The 15,868-nt window shown below is 39.1% G+C and overlaps 1 protein-coding gene across 7 annotated transcripts in view; it reads left to right on the top strand.

The window, feature by feature from the left end:
• The window catches only part of LOC310682394 (serine/threonine-protein kinase Sgk3), a 52,389-nt gene that overhangs the window by 32,793 nt on the left and 3,728 nt on the right, over positions 1-15,868 (top strand). For 6 of the 7 annotated variants that reach the window (XM_083451219.1, XM_083451220.1, XM_083451218.1 and 3 more), the window contains 13 exons: positions 3,636-3,719; positions 3,838-3,910; positions 6,481-6,556; positions 9,117-9,204; positions 10,137-10,186; positions 10,692-10,749; positions 11,298-11,381; positions 11,465-11,596; positions 12,090-12,202; positions 12,450-12,486; positions 12,588-12,674; positions 13,804-13,899; positions 14,944-15,099. In XM_083451219.1, coding sequence (XP_083307345.1) covers positions 3,636-3,719; positions 3,838-3,910; positions 6,481-6,556; positions 9,117-9,204; positions 10,137-10,186; positions 10,692-10,749; positions 11,298-11,381; positions 11,465-11,596; positions 12,090-12,202; positions 12,450-12,486; positions 12,588-12,674; positions 13,804-13,899; positions 14,944-15,099 — 1,134 coding nt within the window. The remainder of the gene's footprint in view (positions 1-3,635; positions 3,720-3,837; positions 3,911-6,480; positions 6,557-9,116; positions 9,205-10,136; positions 10,187-10,691; positions 10,750-11,297; positions 11,382-11,464; positions 11,597-12,089; positions 12,203-12,449; positions 12,487-12,587; positions 12,675-13,803; positions 13,900-14,943; positions 15,100-15,868) is intronic. The other variant, XM_083451223.1, reaches the window with a different exon arrangement.

Here is a 15,868-nt window from a genome sequence, read left to right as displayed (position 1 = left end):
TGGTGCCTTTTGCTTCTGTTTCCCTTTCATTGTTTCCTGTTCTTTCTCCCCACCCCATCCCAGTAGCTTCTCTGGATGTGATTTGTATTTTTATTCTGTGTGTAATTTTGGCATTGGACAACCTTCTGTATTTTGTTATTGGACTAAACAATATTTCAATAGTATTATTCTTCAGTAGGTTTTGGAAATTGCTGGATTGTAATGACAACAACCTAGTACTTCTTTCAAAAACATGGTCTCATTTTGTTTTGCTGAGCAGTTTCCTCTGCAGCTGAATGATGTTGACCATCATAACACTCTTCCTACCCTCTCTGGCACCCCCTCCATCAATATAATGCAAATATATTGTAGCCGTCTCTCCTTACCTCCGAAGGAAAATACTGTTCCTTGATGTAGCCAAAGCAGAAGTCTTGTTAGATCAAAATGGAACTTAAAAATGGGCCTTGTTATATCAAAATGGGACTAACAGGAAGCGTCAGGATTGTAATAGGTGTGAAAAGGAAAATATTGAGTGGAGCAGTGAAAGAGGAGATATTTAATACTTTCATCCTACACCATTCCTAATTAACCCCTCCCACAAGCTGCTCTTAGAATTGAGTAGAAAAAAACAAAGCATGACAGATGACAGGTACACCCTTTTTCCCCACTGCAGGTTGTTTTGCTGCCTGGAGGGGTAATTAAAGGTAAAGGTAAAGGGACCCCTGACCATTAAGGCCAGTCGCAGAAGACTCTGGGGTTGCGGCGCTCATCTTGCTTTACTGGCCGAGGGAGTTTGTGTTTGTCTGCAGACAGCTTCTGGGTCATGTGGCCAGCATGACTATGCTGCTTCTGGCGAACCAGAGCAGCGCACGGAAACACCGTTTACCTTCTCGCCGGAGCGGTACCTGTTTATTTACTTGCACTTTGATGTGCTTTCGAACTGCTAGGTTGGCAGGAGCTGGGACGGAGCAACGGGAGCTCACCCCATTGTGGGGATTCAAACTGCCAACCTTCTGATTGGCAAGCCCTAGGCTCTGTGGTTTAGACCACAGCGCCACCCACATCCCATGGAGGGGTAATTAATTTGGGGGAAACTGAAAAGGATTAGGGTCAAGGTGTCTCCTTTAGGACCGCTGAAGGAAAAGTGTTTCCCATTCATAACATAAATAGATAAGAAGGTTGGAAAGGCTAAACTATATTTTTATTTTGGAAATGAAATGTGAGTCCTCTGCTTCATATGGATTAAGGGATATAGTGTTATATGGATTGACCAATTAAGAGTGAATGTCTTCTTGACAGTAGGTAAAGAAATGAGGACAAAAACATTATTTACATTTACTTACAGCATGCAAACAAGAAATGATATTTTGTTAATTGTTGAGTTATTATATTTGTATTTGAAAATGTTCTTAAAAACATCAACTACAAACCAAAAGCACACAATGAATTTAGAAACAAACAAAAACTAGAGCTCTTGTGGCCATATTAAAGTGAGGAGGTAAATAAATCCACAGGGAGATCTGAGTTCACATAACTCATGGCCTTCTAAATTGGTTTCTTGAATTCCAAAGTAAGTGCAAACTCAGGATTTAATAGGGTTTTTTTTTGTTTTTCATAATTCTTTGAGAACCACAGGGTATGCTGGTTCTGCTGTGGAATTAATGAGCTGCACTTCCTGAATGTTACTAGCAATAACAATTTTTGGGGGGATAATATCTTAAGAGGTTGGGCTGTCACCTGATCTAAGAAACCTAGATTGGTAATATGTGTTACTTTTTACTGAAAACAAAAACCCAAATAATCAACACATTCAACCTGTTTTTCTCATTTGCATACTTATATTTTTACTTTGCTGTATGATCATTGTGTGGCAACTCATATAAAAACTTAAATTATGATGATGGTGGAGACCAGCCTTTCTCAACCTTGTGTCCCCATATGTTTTTGGCCTACAACTCCCATGATCCCTAGCTCACAGGACCAGTGGTCAGGGATGATGGGAGTTGTAGGCCAAAAACATATGGGGACCCAAGGTTGAGAAAGGCTGACAGTACCTAGCAAATAGAAGGTGTGAGACCTCAAAAATGATTTCTATAATTCCACATACTATACATCAAACTCTTTCTAGTTTAGCTTTGTGTGACAAACCTTGTTAAGCTACTTCATTATAGTTGGAATGGTTGGGAGTTTCCATTTGGCAGCAATCAATATGCCATTAGTAACACATTACCAGCTACTCCAGTTCTTAATCTGCACTATAATTTATACATCTTAACCTGATTACTTCATAATGCAGTTCGAGTTCACATCCAGAAATGCTTATCCAGAGTTTCTTAATCTGTAAACATTTCCATCATTTGTCTTTTAAAAAATCCAATTTTCTCCCATCCTTCTTTTTCAGCAGTTTGAGTAATCCAAACAGTGAATCTGTTGTATATTGTCTAGTGTTAAATACCACTGGGTTAATAGTAGTAGTAGCAGTTATAATACTATTCCATTTACCATGGTTTTTTGTTATGCTTATAGTGGCAGAAATAGCCAGAATGGATGGGGAAATAAATTGCCATTATTGGTTAGATGTTTCCCTTGGTGTCCTTTTGCCATGTATACGTACTGAATATGTATACTACTATGATTTTTTTTCTTGATTTGCAAGTAGCTAAGAATAGATGACCATACAAAATAGAATTTGCCTTTAAAAATGTACCTAGCAAAGCTATGTGCAAATTAATGTTTCCTTTGAATCAAGACTCTCCGTTGTAAATTTGCAAACCATACATTTAATATAACATGTACAGCTTTGCAGCATCTAGTCCTGCCCACTATAAATAGTGGCTGTTCTAATTTCTAGAGAATATGTTCTCTAATCATGCACAGTTCAGTTATTATGGAAGGTTACTGTTCTTGCACTACATTCTTTTTAAGCAATTGCTTATCTACTGTACATTTTCAACCTTTTCGGGATAAATCTAACACAACTCTATAGTTTATATCTGCAACTTTTCACTTTCGTTAACGTTTAATTTAAAAGCTACTCCTAGAAACATTTTGTTTCCCTGGATGTTAGGCCCTGGAAATATTGTAAAGTCTGTTTTTACTGGCGTAGATCAAAAAGTATCTAGCACAAGTGAAAAGGCATATCCATTGGTACAAGAGAGGCCAAAACCTTTGCTGACTCTCCCACCCTTCTGCAGCCTCCACACCTCTCTAATGATTCCCCAGCATTCAAGACTGACTCTTTGATGAGCACCGTGGGAAGAAGGAGAAAGGAAAATCCCATTCCATAAGTCATGTTTTTCTCACGGGTCCAGGGATCCAAGATACTTAACAGGAGATAGCAATGCTGAAACATGCTGTTCTATATATTCAATTTTAACAATAAGCTCTTATTGCTGTGGCATTTACTTGGAGCCTCTGTTTTGGGTGCTCTGCACTGACGCTCTTGGTATCTTCATGTTGAAAAATCCTATTGTGTTCAGCAGCCCTGTGTTGGAGAATGCAGTGTGCTTTCAGTCTCATCCTGTAATTATGTATAAAACTCAGGCTCAAAGATTTAATAGGTAAACGAGCAACAAACGTACACAGGTTCATTAACTCACAACTGTGTCATTTTAATCTTTGCATTTCTCACTAATTTTACTTTTGTATCCCTACAGGTTTACAAAGTTTTGGTCTCCGTTGGCAATAATGAATGGTTCGTCTTCAGGCGATACGCTGAGTTTGATAAACTGTATAATACAGTAAGTAAAGGGAGTCGTGCTAAAATTGAATCAAGGAATGACCCTCTGCCAATACAACTGTGTCTGGAAGGTATCTATACTCCAAAGTTAAACTACCTGTGTGTTTTGTGTATTTCAGCTAAGGAAACAATTTCCCACTATGAACTTGAAGATTCCTGCTAAAAGAATATTTGGAGACAATTTTGATCCAGGTAAGTCACTTAAGTTCTTTTCTTCTTTTATTGCTCTTTTTAACAACAGTGTCTGCAGAGGCTATTTTTAAAGCCTACTAAATGGTTGGAGTTAGATACCATAGGCCAAAAGTCGATGGACTTTTTTGGTTGCTTTTTGCCTTTACGGGAAATCCTTGCCTCTTAACTACAACTTGCCAGCAATTTTCACACGGTGTAACTGACGTGCATTGATTGGTGAATGTGTGTTCTCTGTCTTTCAAAATCCACAGAGTATTAATTCAGAGTAGCTGATTGCCAGAGTGCAGTGTCTGATTTTCTTTCCTTGAAAACATTTGCCTGTACAGTAGAGGAAAACATTAAGCTGATTTACCTTGCAATCAACGTCATACATCTGCTTGTAAACCTGAAAATACACTTGCAAGAAAAGGGATGGGTAAATAATAGGAGGACCACAGGGGTTTAAAAATTCCCAAGCTACAAGTACAACATTGCACATGCGACGTTTGGATTTTATGTAGAAATGTATGATGCAGGCGATGGTGAATGTATGGCATTATGGCATCTCCTGAACGTCCACATACAGATGGTATGTAAGCAAAATAACAAGCACAATCTTGACAGGTCTTTTAGATGTGACCCCCCTGCCCCCCCTTTTGAAACTCCCCTGAGAATTAAAAGCTTTTCACTCAGCACAGGATCAGGCTAGAGTTCTGGGGCTTGGGGGAGAACGGAACGAGGTATTTTTGGCATGCAGGATTAGTTGCATCACTGTATGGCTTGTGTATGAAGATGTTATGTTTTTCCTGGCATGTCTATATTCTAAAGTTCTGCTGCAAAGTAAGAAATGCTATTTGTGTTTATAATGCCAATAAACTCTAACATAGTGTCTGTTTAAAGTTATTTTTAATAGTAATACAGTATGACTGGGTATTAAGAGTTCTTAGCTTTTGAGCCATCTGATCTGCAGGTACCACATACTTGTAGTGCATAGTGTTTGTTTATCGCCCTCCTCTTGGGGCACATTTTATGTTGATTCTATGTGGACTGACATGTGGCACAAACCCTTACCAAGCAAAGGGCTGGCTTGACCTTTTAGTCTCTCTGCACAAATCTGTGATTAGATCCCTTGAAAATCTTGGTTCAGTGCTGACTTAATTCTATTTATAGCGTAAGACTTTTGAAACAGGTTGAAATCAAGACTTTGTTAATCAGTGTAATTCTGCCAACTCAAGCGCATTAAGGATCAGGGGTTGTTGTTGTTTTTATTTAAAAAACTCTGATAGTGCTTAATGCAGCAGGTTTCATGCACATCACTGCCGTTCATTTGTTATATTGTAAGTGGTATATTCTGGTCCATTGTGGAATGTATAATGCTAATAAAATATAAGGGATGTAAATTATTTTCCATTTTAGCAATTCTGTAAACAACCAGACCAATTTATGCTTACTTAAACGCAAATAAAGTTTCTGTTATATCTTCTCAAACTCAGCTGTCAACCTTGATTCATTCAACATGTCCTTTCTACTGCATATATTATATCCATACATGTTGCCCCAGATTTCTTTCTTTGTTAAATTTTGTAAAGATTGGATGATAGGATAATAAATGGGTAATCAAGCAAGTATCTACAGGGTAGGAAGAAGTATGTTGTGGGAGGTGGAGCAGGCCAAGTAAGGGGCACACAGCACAGGCACTTAGCGATTCTGCTGAGTGCCAGACCCTCCTCCAACTGGAGAATTGCAGTTGTCATATAAGTCAGCCTTTGAGACTGCTGCTGCTGAATGCCAGGTCAACTCTGAATAAGACCTCCCTCATCCGTGATCTGATTGTGGATGAGCAGGCCAATCTGTTCTGTATCACTAAGACTTGGGTGGGTGAACAGGGTACAGTTGGCATCACCCAGCTGTGCCCACCCAGTGCAGTATCTGGGTAGACTTGAGAGTTGGGGAGTTGCTGTGGTCCCTAGAATTTTTCCCCCCCCTCTCTCCAGGCCCTCTGTCCAGTTGGGGGGGGGGGGAGCATCTAGAGTGTGTGTTCCCAGCATTGGACAATCAGGACAGATTAGAGAATCCACTGGTTCACCTCCTGCCACACTGCCCAGCAGTGTCCTTGCCTTTGCTGAAAGAGCTGGTCTTGAGGATTCCAGGACTGCTGGTTTTGGGGGACTTCGACATCCATGCAGAGGCAATCGGCAGCTCAGGACTTCATGGCTGCCATGACGACCATGGGGCTGTCCCAACATGTCATTGGCCCAAGCCTTCTCTCCTCCATTTTAATAGTCTGAAACATTTGTGGAACTAAAACTGTTGTTTGAAAGGATTGGTGCGTATTCACATGTATTTGTGTATCTCATTGTTTTTGTAAGAGCTCTTATTTGTCTGAAGACCAGAAGCTTCTTGCAATCTGGTCTAGTCAGTTTCACCAACCCATTGACCCTTAGAGGATACAGTCAGGATAACAGGAGCATGTGGGCCTTTGTCTTTACATTATCGAACTGATTAACACTGAAGTAATCTGAAAAAAAGTGTAAACTTCAATTTTTTTAAAAAAGAAATCTAATATATGGTCCTTCCTAATTTTCTTTCAGATTTCATTAAGCAGAGAAGAGCAGGGTTGAATGAATTCATTCAGAATTTAGTACGACAGCCAGAACTTTGCAATCAGTAAGTTAACACACACACATATATTTTCCTAGAAGTAAGGGTATGTTATCAACCGTATAAGGAAGCTATTTACAAATTGCTTCTAAGTACTCCACTATAAGCAGTTTAAAAAAAAAAAATGCACCTGTGACTACCAGATGCTACACATGCAAAAAGGAAAGGCTAATCACCATGAGGTCTTCCTTGAGAGTATTTCAGGGGCATCTGGCTGACCATGATTAGACAGAATGCTCTACTAGATGGACTGGTTTGCTCCAGGAAGGAAGGTCTAATGTTCATCAGTCATTGACTTCCCTAAATAAGACTTATTATGAGATTTTTTAAATTCCTACCTTTCCATCCCAAAGAAAAGTTCTCAAAGCTGTTAATTTCATAAATATAAAATTATAATTAAATATTGTGCTTGCCTTTGATAATCATCATTCAAGCCTCAATAATACTTTGAAGTTACACTTTATCTAAATAGAAGAAACAGAGGTTTCTAGACTGTGCAGTTTCACTAGTTGGTAAAACATGTTAGTACCTTAAAGAATCTGAAAAGAAGCCCGGACGTACTGTTTTTCTTAGCCACATGTCACTATGCAGAGTTAGATGTTCCTGAAGTGCTTCAATAAGATTAACGAGGGTACAAAATTTGACTGGTCTGACTGGTCCATCTTCAGAGACTGATTCCAGAACTTTCTGAGGAATTTGCCTGTTGATGCCAGCCTTCCTGTCACCAGCCTGGTGGCTTAATGAAATTGACAAATGTGGTCTGGCTCATGATGCAATTGAATTTAGACATTACCTTATCAGACAGTGGTCTTGGGTGTGTTCCTGGTTTTAATCCAGAGCTCTGTAATATGAGGCTGCTGGAGAGATGGGAAGAAAACTTGGGTGAAGTTTAAAGCTCCATTTTAATTCTGTGCTGAGGTGGTAAAAAAGCCCAAATGTTGTCAATTGAGCTTTCATGTGAAAATAAATCTCTCTTAAACATTTTATCAGATAAAATCTCTTGCATCCACCCACACAAATTTTGTTATTGATGAAGTCTGAGAGCAGTATCTGAATTATCTGCTGGTCCACTCCCGATAGGTATTTTAAACTCTTGTTGTCCAAGGATGTGGACAACATGCTTTAAAGATTTGAAACACCCACTCTTGTTCCCTGATTTGTAATCTTTCCTGGGCCATTTAGACATGATAAACTCTTGAATTGGCTGTTGCACAGTGCTCTACACTGAGCTGCCTTTTGGAAACTGTTCGGAAGCCTCAGCTACTGCAGCATGCTGAGCTTCTCTTGAGAAATATGGGTCACGTTGTTCCAGTTCTGGCTCAGCCATGTGGGCTTCTTTTAGTTTCCAGGTCCAACTGAAGGTGCTGACAGCAGCCTTTAAAACCTTCAAGGTCAGAGGCCTGTATCTCTCCAGGAGTGCCTCTTTCCAAATGTACCTCCTCATGTTCCCTGATTAAAGGGGGAGGCATTGTTATTATACCCATCCACAAGGGATATAACAATTGTACCAGGCATAGGCAAACTCGGCCCTCCAGATGTTTTGGGACTACAACTCCCATCATCCCTGACTACTGGTCCTGTTAGCTAGGGATGATGGGAGTTGTAGTCCCAAAACATCTAGAGGGCCGAGTTTGCCTATGCCTGAATTGTACGAATACAGAGCAGTACCTATTCCATGGTAGGACATAAGCCAGCTGAGGCAAGTTTGGCAACTGCCTGGGGAACTTCCCTGTAGCTTGTTAACACGAAGCTGGAGAGCCAGTGTGGTGTAGTGGTTAAGAGCGGTAGTCTCGTAATCTGGGGAACCGGGTTCGCGTCTGCGCTCCTCCACATGCAGCTGCTGGGTGACCTTGGGCCAGTCACACCTCTCTGAAGTCTCTCAGCCCCACTCACCTCACAGAGTGTTTGTTGTGGGGGAGGAAGGGAAAGGAGAATGTTAGCTGCTTTGAGACTCCTTAAAGGGAGTGAAAGGCGGGATATCAAATCCAAACTCCTCCTCCTCCTCCTCTTCTTTCTTTCTTTCTTTCTTTCTTTCTTTTTTTTAAGAAGGCTTTTAGCAGAGTTCATTGACCGTGGCACTAGCTTTTGCTGCTGGAGTTTCTGTTGCTTTGCATTTGGTTGTGTGCAATTTTCTCTGTGCTAGTTTAAGTTTAGTTTTAATTAAATTAGCAAATTAGAAACAGAAAATGGCAGTAATGCTGAAGGTGTTAGAAAGGAAATGGCTTATTCCAGGTGGTGTTCACAAGTTATCCAATTAGTATACACTCTAGAAGTGGAAGTGGAAATTTGGTGCTAATTAACAAACTCTGAATTTATAACATGGAAATTGAATAAAAACAGGGAATAATGCAGTTAGATTCACTCCCTGATTTGATTCAGTTTCCATTTTACGTAGTCATTATAGTTTCTGCTCTTTTATTTCTGCTCATGTGCAGATAAAATAGAAATTTGGTAATGTTTCTTTCTGAAAGTAGTGAAATAGAGAAGCTTCCTCTGATCACATTGAAAAAGTATAAATGTACTATTATTTATAATGGATGGATTTAATCTCCACTCCTTTTTTTAGCCCAGATGTCCAAGCATTTCTTCAGATGAACAATCCAAAGCACCATTATGATCCATCTGAAGATGAAGATGAAAGGAACAGTCAAAAGGTAATTAAAACTTCTGGGTTCCTTCACAGAAAGTGTGGATTCTTGTTGTACAGTGCAATGGAAAGTAAAGCACTGCTTGTATCTTCTCATCCATAATTAGAATTGTAAGTCCACATGATGTTGTTGTTGTTGTTTAGTCGTTCAGTCGTGTCCGACTCTTCGTGACGCCATGGACCAGAGCACGCCAGGCACTCCTGTCTTCCACTGCCAATCACAGTTTGGTCAGATTCATGTTTGTAGCTTCGAGAACATTGTCTAACCATCTCGTCCTCTGTCGTCCCCTTCTCCTTGTGCCCTCCATCTTTCCCAACATCAGGGTCTTTTCCAGTGAGTCTTCTCTTCTCATGAGGTGGCCAAAGTATTGGAGCCTCAGCTTCACGATCTGTCCTTCCAGTGAGCACTCAGGGCTGATTTCCTGAGTGCACATGATATTTCATATAATTCCATTATTTGAATCTTGGACTACTTTCTATTCTACTGCCTATTTTATTGTCACACATCCTGTGTTCTAGTAAAGATTATGACTATTATATTTATAATATTGGTTTGGATCCTTTGGTCTTCCAACAGCCAAGTCACAAGCACATCCAGGATGTTAAAATAGTAAACATAGCAACAGCAGATGCTGCTTGCTTATCATCAGAACTGCTTCTGAGATTATCCTAGTTCTAAGGAAATACTCAAGGCCAACTCTCTCACTACTTACTTTAAAGCCTTGTATACATATTTTGTTCATCTATTATGCAGTGCTTGGTGTACAAAGTGCTGTCTGATCTTATAGAATCATTAGTCATACTTAGTTAGGGTAGATCTATTGAGATTGATGGGTCTGCTCTGAGAATGTAGGAATAAATGTTCTTTCTAGCAAATAAAAATAATTAAAACCTTGATATGACTCTTATTATTCTTTTGTGTCCTCTTTCTTTCAACAGCTAAACTCTACCTCACAGAATATCAACCTGGGGCCATCTGGAAATCCTCAGTAGGTGTTTAGTTAAATATAAACCAAATGTTAGACTGAGTTTGTTAACCATGAAAAAATTCAAGCAGCTCCATGCATATATTTGCCCTTTTGAGAAGTTTTAGAAGAAGTTCCTCCTTCTCAAATCAGTACCAAGAGAATATTTCTTGTGAGTTTAGTGCAAACTAAAGGGGGAATGACAAAGTTCTGGGAATCTGGTGAAATAAATGTTGAGCAAAAACAAGCAAGCAAAACCAAATGTGGAGGACAGTGATGAATAAAAGCAGGAAATGCTATGTGGATTGGTTGTTGCTTAGAGAGGCTGCAAAGGAGTAGATGCCTGATGGCTAAAAGGGAATTGTGGATGAGAGTACAGATAATATAGAAGGAATGGTCACTTGGAAGAGAAATAATGATGGTTGGAATGTGTGCCATGTCTGTCACTGGACTGCTAAATAAAACCATGGCTACTGTCTTACCATCTTGACTACTTTAAGTAACCCTCTTTTTCCTCAATCCCTTCCAGTGCTAAACCAACAGACTTTGACTTCCTGAGAGTTATTGGGAAGGGCAGCTTTGGCAAGGTAGGCCTAATTTTAATTGTTTTACGTATTCGTCTGTCATACTTTTCCACCTGAGCTTCTTTTGTGGAGAAATCCACTTTTGCTGATGGCATGAGGTGAGGGATTATAGCACATGTATTGCATACAGGGAGTTATATGTTCAATCCTTTACATCTCCAGTGGAAAAAGGAATAGCTGGCAGGTGATGAGAGAAACTTCTGCCTTAGGTCCTGGGCGGCTGCTGCCAGAAAGAGTAGCAATAGTGGTCTACATTTTAGAATGAATTGATTTTAGAATGTATTTCAATTAATTGATTTAGATTTTATGTAAACTATGTTATGTTTACTGTTGTTAGCCACTCTGAGCCCGGCTTCGACTGGGGAGGGCGGGATATAAATAAATTATTATTATTATTATTATTATTATTACACGGATAGATAGTTTTGATAAAGGTTGCATCCTCTGTGTATTTGTGAAAAGCTAAGAAGTTGAAATTTAGTGGTGTTCCTTTACTTTTAACACTTTAGTGCAAGAACAGACTTTCACACTATATGCAAATTCTTCTTCAGGTTCTTCTTGCAAAACGAAAACTGGATGGGAAGTTCTATGCTGTTAAAGTGCTGCAGAAAAAGATTATTCTCAACAGGAAAGAGGTGAAAGGAAATAGATATTTTATTTTTCCCTCCCAGTTACCAAATTGTTCCTATTTACTTATTGACCTTTCACTTCCTTGCAGCAAAAACATATTATGGCTGAACGTAATGTGCTGTTGAAAAATGTGAAGCATCCATTTTTAGTTGGATTGCAATATTCATTCCAAACTACAGAGAAGCTTTACTTTGTTCTGGATTTTGTTAATGGAGGGGAGGTAGGTATCTTTTTGGGTCTTTGTATTGTGGCAATGTGGTGCCCATTGAAATCTACAGAACCGCTAGTTTAGACTCACTTAGAAGCTGCAATAATGAACTGAATCAACTTAATTCAAGATGGTTATATTGTTGCATCACTTAGATTCTGTAGCAAGTCTGCTGGAAATATGGTGTTGATTCTCTGCATATGGAACAAACAGCTCACGCCATCACAGTAGCAGTTTATATTAGCCCCACATCTAAACATAAATCTACCTCATTTACCAGCTGTGGCCCAAGTATGCTGGGTCTACAGATGTGACAAAATAAGGAAATGATTAAAGGAAGGATGTGAAGGATGTGAATGATTATGCACATAGAGAATCTATTTTCACTGTTTTTATAGTTGTTCATAGGGAAATAGCCAGTTCTGCTAATCTGTCATTAAGAATGACACCATCTATTTTGTTTTTAATACTGCATTCTTTTAACTTTAACTCTGCATATTTGCAGCTCTTCTTTCATCTGCAAAAAGAGCGTTCCTTTCCTGAACACAGAGCCAGGTTTTATGCTGCTGAAATAGCCAGTGCATTGGGTTACCTACACTCCATAAACATTGTATACAGGTAATAATTTATAAGAATTACAGGTCATAATTTACAACATTTGGTTGTAGTCTAAATGACCACAAAGCTGAATGCCAGCATTTTGTATTACTGTATGTGCATTTGTTTCTCATGCTCACAAAGCATGGTTTCCACAGAGGCCTGATTTCTTTTTAAAAGCTTATGTAAGAGAGTGGGTATTATTTGCTAAACGTGCTACTTACAATCCTATTCTGAACTATCTGTTTCTTTTTGTGCGTGTGACCAGGGATTTGAAGCCAGAGAATATCCTTCTAGATTCACTGGTAGGCATTAAATATATTTTCCTGTTGCCCCAGGTTTTATTTTTAATATGATCACTAACAACCTGCATTATTTTACAGTGAAATGTTTGTTTTCAATGCAGGGGCATGTTGTTTTAACAGATTTTGGGCTTTGTAAAGAAGGAATTGCTACTTCAGAAACTACAGCAACATTTTGTGGTACACCAGAGGTATGTAAATTTCTTTGCATGACTTAAGAAAATATTTTGCAGTGCATTTTGCAAAACCTTGCTGTGGTGGGGAGGAAGTATTGGAATCAGTGGGTCTGTACCAATGTAAGAGACAAGCTACATGCTACTCTGCGCTGGTGCTCTTTTTACTGAAAAGCAAACTCATAGGCTTTGTCACAAGGGCAAAATAATTTCAGCTGCTATGTTTTCTTAGTGGGGAAAATGTTAGTGCATATATGGGCCTTGTAGTGACAGACTTGGAAACAATATTTTAAATATACATTGTAAGAAAATGAACACAGCCTAAACATTAGGGGGGGTGCTATTTTATTATTTATTTAATGCATTGGTACCCCCCTCTTCAGCCAAAAAGGCTTTCAGATCATTTTTTTAAAAAGGAGGGTCTCCTCCCTCAGGCTTACAACCTAAAAGATGCAACACAAAGGGAAGAAAGGGGGAAAGTACATTTGGACACCAGTTCTCAAAGTTATAGTTAACTATAATCAGGCCCATGCAGAGATTGGGGACAGCCAGGTACACATACCCTGTGCCTCAGAAGGCTAAGCTGGCTGGCTGGTCCAGCCAGGCACTGGCTGCCTTTTTGTTTGTGTTTATAACTTTATTCTAACAAGACTCCCACCCTGGGCCTCAGACAATCTTCACAGACCTGACTACAGTGGTGCCTCTGGTTATGTACTTAATTTGTTCTGGAGGTCCATTCTTAACCTGAAACTGTTCTTAACCTGAGGTACCACTTTAGCTAATGGGGCCTCCTGCTTCCGCCACGTCGCTGCTGTGCGATTTCTGTTCTCACCCTGAAGCAAAGTTCTTAACCCGAGGTACTATTGCTGGGTTAACCCGAGGTACAACTGTATAAGGATTCTTTAACAGTGGACCAAGCTTTCTAGAGAGCTTACATAATCTTTTCGTTAGAACAGAAGAGCAAAGGCAATGAGTGCACAGAAATGTGTTTCAGTGCTGCTATTAATGATTTCTAATATTACTAGATTATAATCAAGACATTTTTGCGCTGCCTTTGTCAGAGTAACAATACTCTCTCATGCAATATTTCATTTGGCAAGAGGAGCTGTATCTCTGAGTTAGTCGTCAAACTTCTTTTCCTCTATAGTACCTGGCCCCAGAGGTGATCAGAAAGCAACCCTATGACAACACAGTAGACTGGTGGTGCCTTGGTGCTGTTTTGTATGAAATGCTATATGGTCTGGTAAGTATTTTCATGTTTTTCACGCATCATATTTAAAGCAGTACTTCCAGATGTCTGTGCAAAGCGGTTGTTGTGGGGAAACAGAGGAGAGTCTTTGTCTTCCTGTCCTATTGTGGGGTTTCAGTGTTGGAAATGGGATGTTGGCTCAGAGGCACCAATGCTCTGATTTCACAGAACTGTTCCTACCATTCACAATATTAAGAACACATCTTACATTCCAGATTCATATTTATGAACAGGTTACTTGGTTTTGTTGGGCTTGACTGCCTAATAAAATTTGGTAAATACTTAGCAGATCTTGTTGCATTGTCTAGTGCTGCTTTTGGTTTTATGTTGTTAATTTCCTGACTTTCTACTGGAAACAGATTATGTCACCCAGCACAGATGGAACAGACAACTGAAGTGGCAGTGATGCTATTCATTGCTAAATAGAATGGAATTAGCTAGAAAAGGCTGCCAGTGTCAATGTCCAGGACATAAGCAACATGTTCTCATTTGCTCTTGTATTTCGCCTGGATACCAGAGTAAAATGTATCTATTACAGGCTTGTAATACTTATGCTGAAGAGTATGTTTTTTTCTGCATTTAGGAGAATGCTGGAGAGGGTTACTCTTCCTCTTCTTTCTTTATTATAAAATGCTTTACTGACCTTACAAAAGGCCACACAATTGCTTGCACTACAAGCAATTTTTGTATATAGTTGCTATTTATATTGTTCTTGTGTATACCAGTTTTCAGCAAAATTCTTAAATCAGCTATTAAGAAGGGCTGATAGTGCTTCATAAGCTACTTTATGAGTATCCAAGAGACAAGTGGTCCAAAGTGGTGGTCAAAAAAGCCCCTTTCTTGCCTTTATATGACATGAACTAGCTACACAGATTAAACAGGTGTTCTTGACTATTCTGCCTTGTGATCTCTGAAGTGAGCTCTGTCCAATCTAGCATGAGTGAACATTCCAAATTATTCATTTATCGACATTTCTTGAATAAGCCTAGTGATTTTTAGTTTAGCATCCTAATTGTGTGTTTTCCTTGCCCTCTCCAGCCGCCCTTTTACTGCCGTGATGTTGCTGAGATGTATGAAAATATTCTCCACAAACCCCTACATTTAAGGCCAGGCATCAGTCTTACGGCTTGGTCTATTCTGGAAGAACTTTTGGAGAAGGAGAGACAAAACAGACTTGGAGCTAGAGAAGATTTTGTACGTAATGTATCTGAAGAAACCAATCAATCCAATCAATCAATCAATCAATAGGCAATGTCAAGCTTAGAGCTATAACATCAATTTAGAATTCTAAATATTGACTTTCCTTTGAAAATTATCAGTTGCCAAGGCAATCCTAAAAGGTGTGGAAATTTATTGATAGGAACCATTTAAATAATCTGAGTCTGGCTACTGCAGTTGCTTTAAGTAAACAAAATGCATTTTCCAATTAGGACTATTTCTTTAGCTTGGCTGGCTCAGCACAAACTGAAAACATATGTAACACCCAAGTAGTTATGCTCCTGTAGGATATTTGCCTTGTGAAATATATTACTCTAGCATATTACAAAGGTTTATTTTGTTGGCAGCAAAAGACTGCTTTCTTTTTTAAAAAAATTTTTATTGAATTTTATAACAATTAATGATACAAATCTCATTCATCATGTTATTTACAATTATTCTCCCCTCCTCTGGACTTACCTCAACCCCCCCCCTCCCCGCTGAGTTATTTAGTTTTATTTATTGTATCCTGCTTTTCCTACACAAAAATAAAATCCCTTATCATTTCTCTAAAATATGTGTTACTCAAATGAAGTTTTGAAAGTTTATTCAAATCCTGCCAGTGAATCTAGTCCATTCTGTTGTTTCTGCAAATAAACTGTAAATAGTTCCCAGACTCTTTTGAAGTCCTTTTTGTCCTCTTGTAGTTTGTCTGTTAGCTTAGCCAATTCTGCATAGTTCATTAGCTCTACTTGCCATTATTCCT

This window comes from Podarcis tiliguerta, assembly GCF_965153285.1.
Source record: "Podarcis tiliguerta genome assembly, chromosome: 7".
Classification (NCBI taxonomy): domain Eukaryota; kingdom Metazoa; phylum Chordata; class Lepidosauria; order Squamata; family Lacertidae; genus Podarcis; species Podarcis tiliguerta.
Note: the sequence above shows the minus strand (reverse complement) of the source record. Positions and strands in the feature narration are given on the sequence as shown.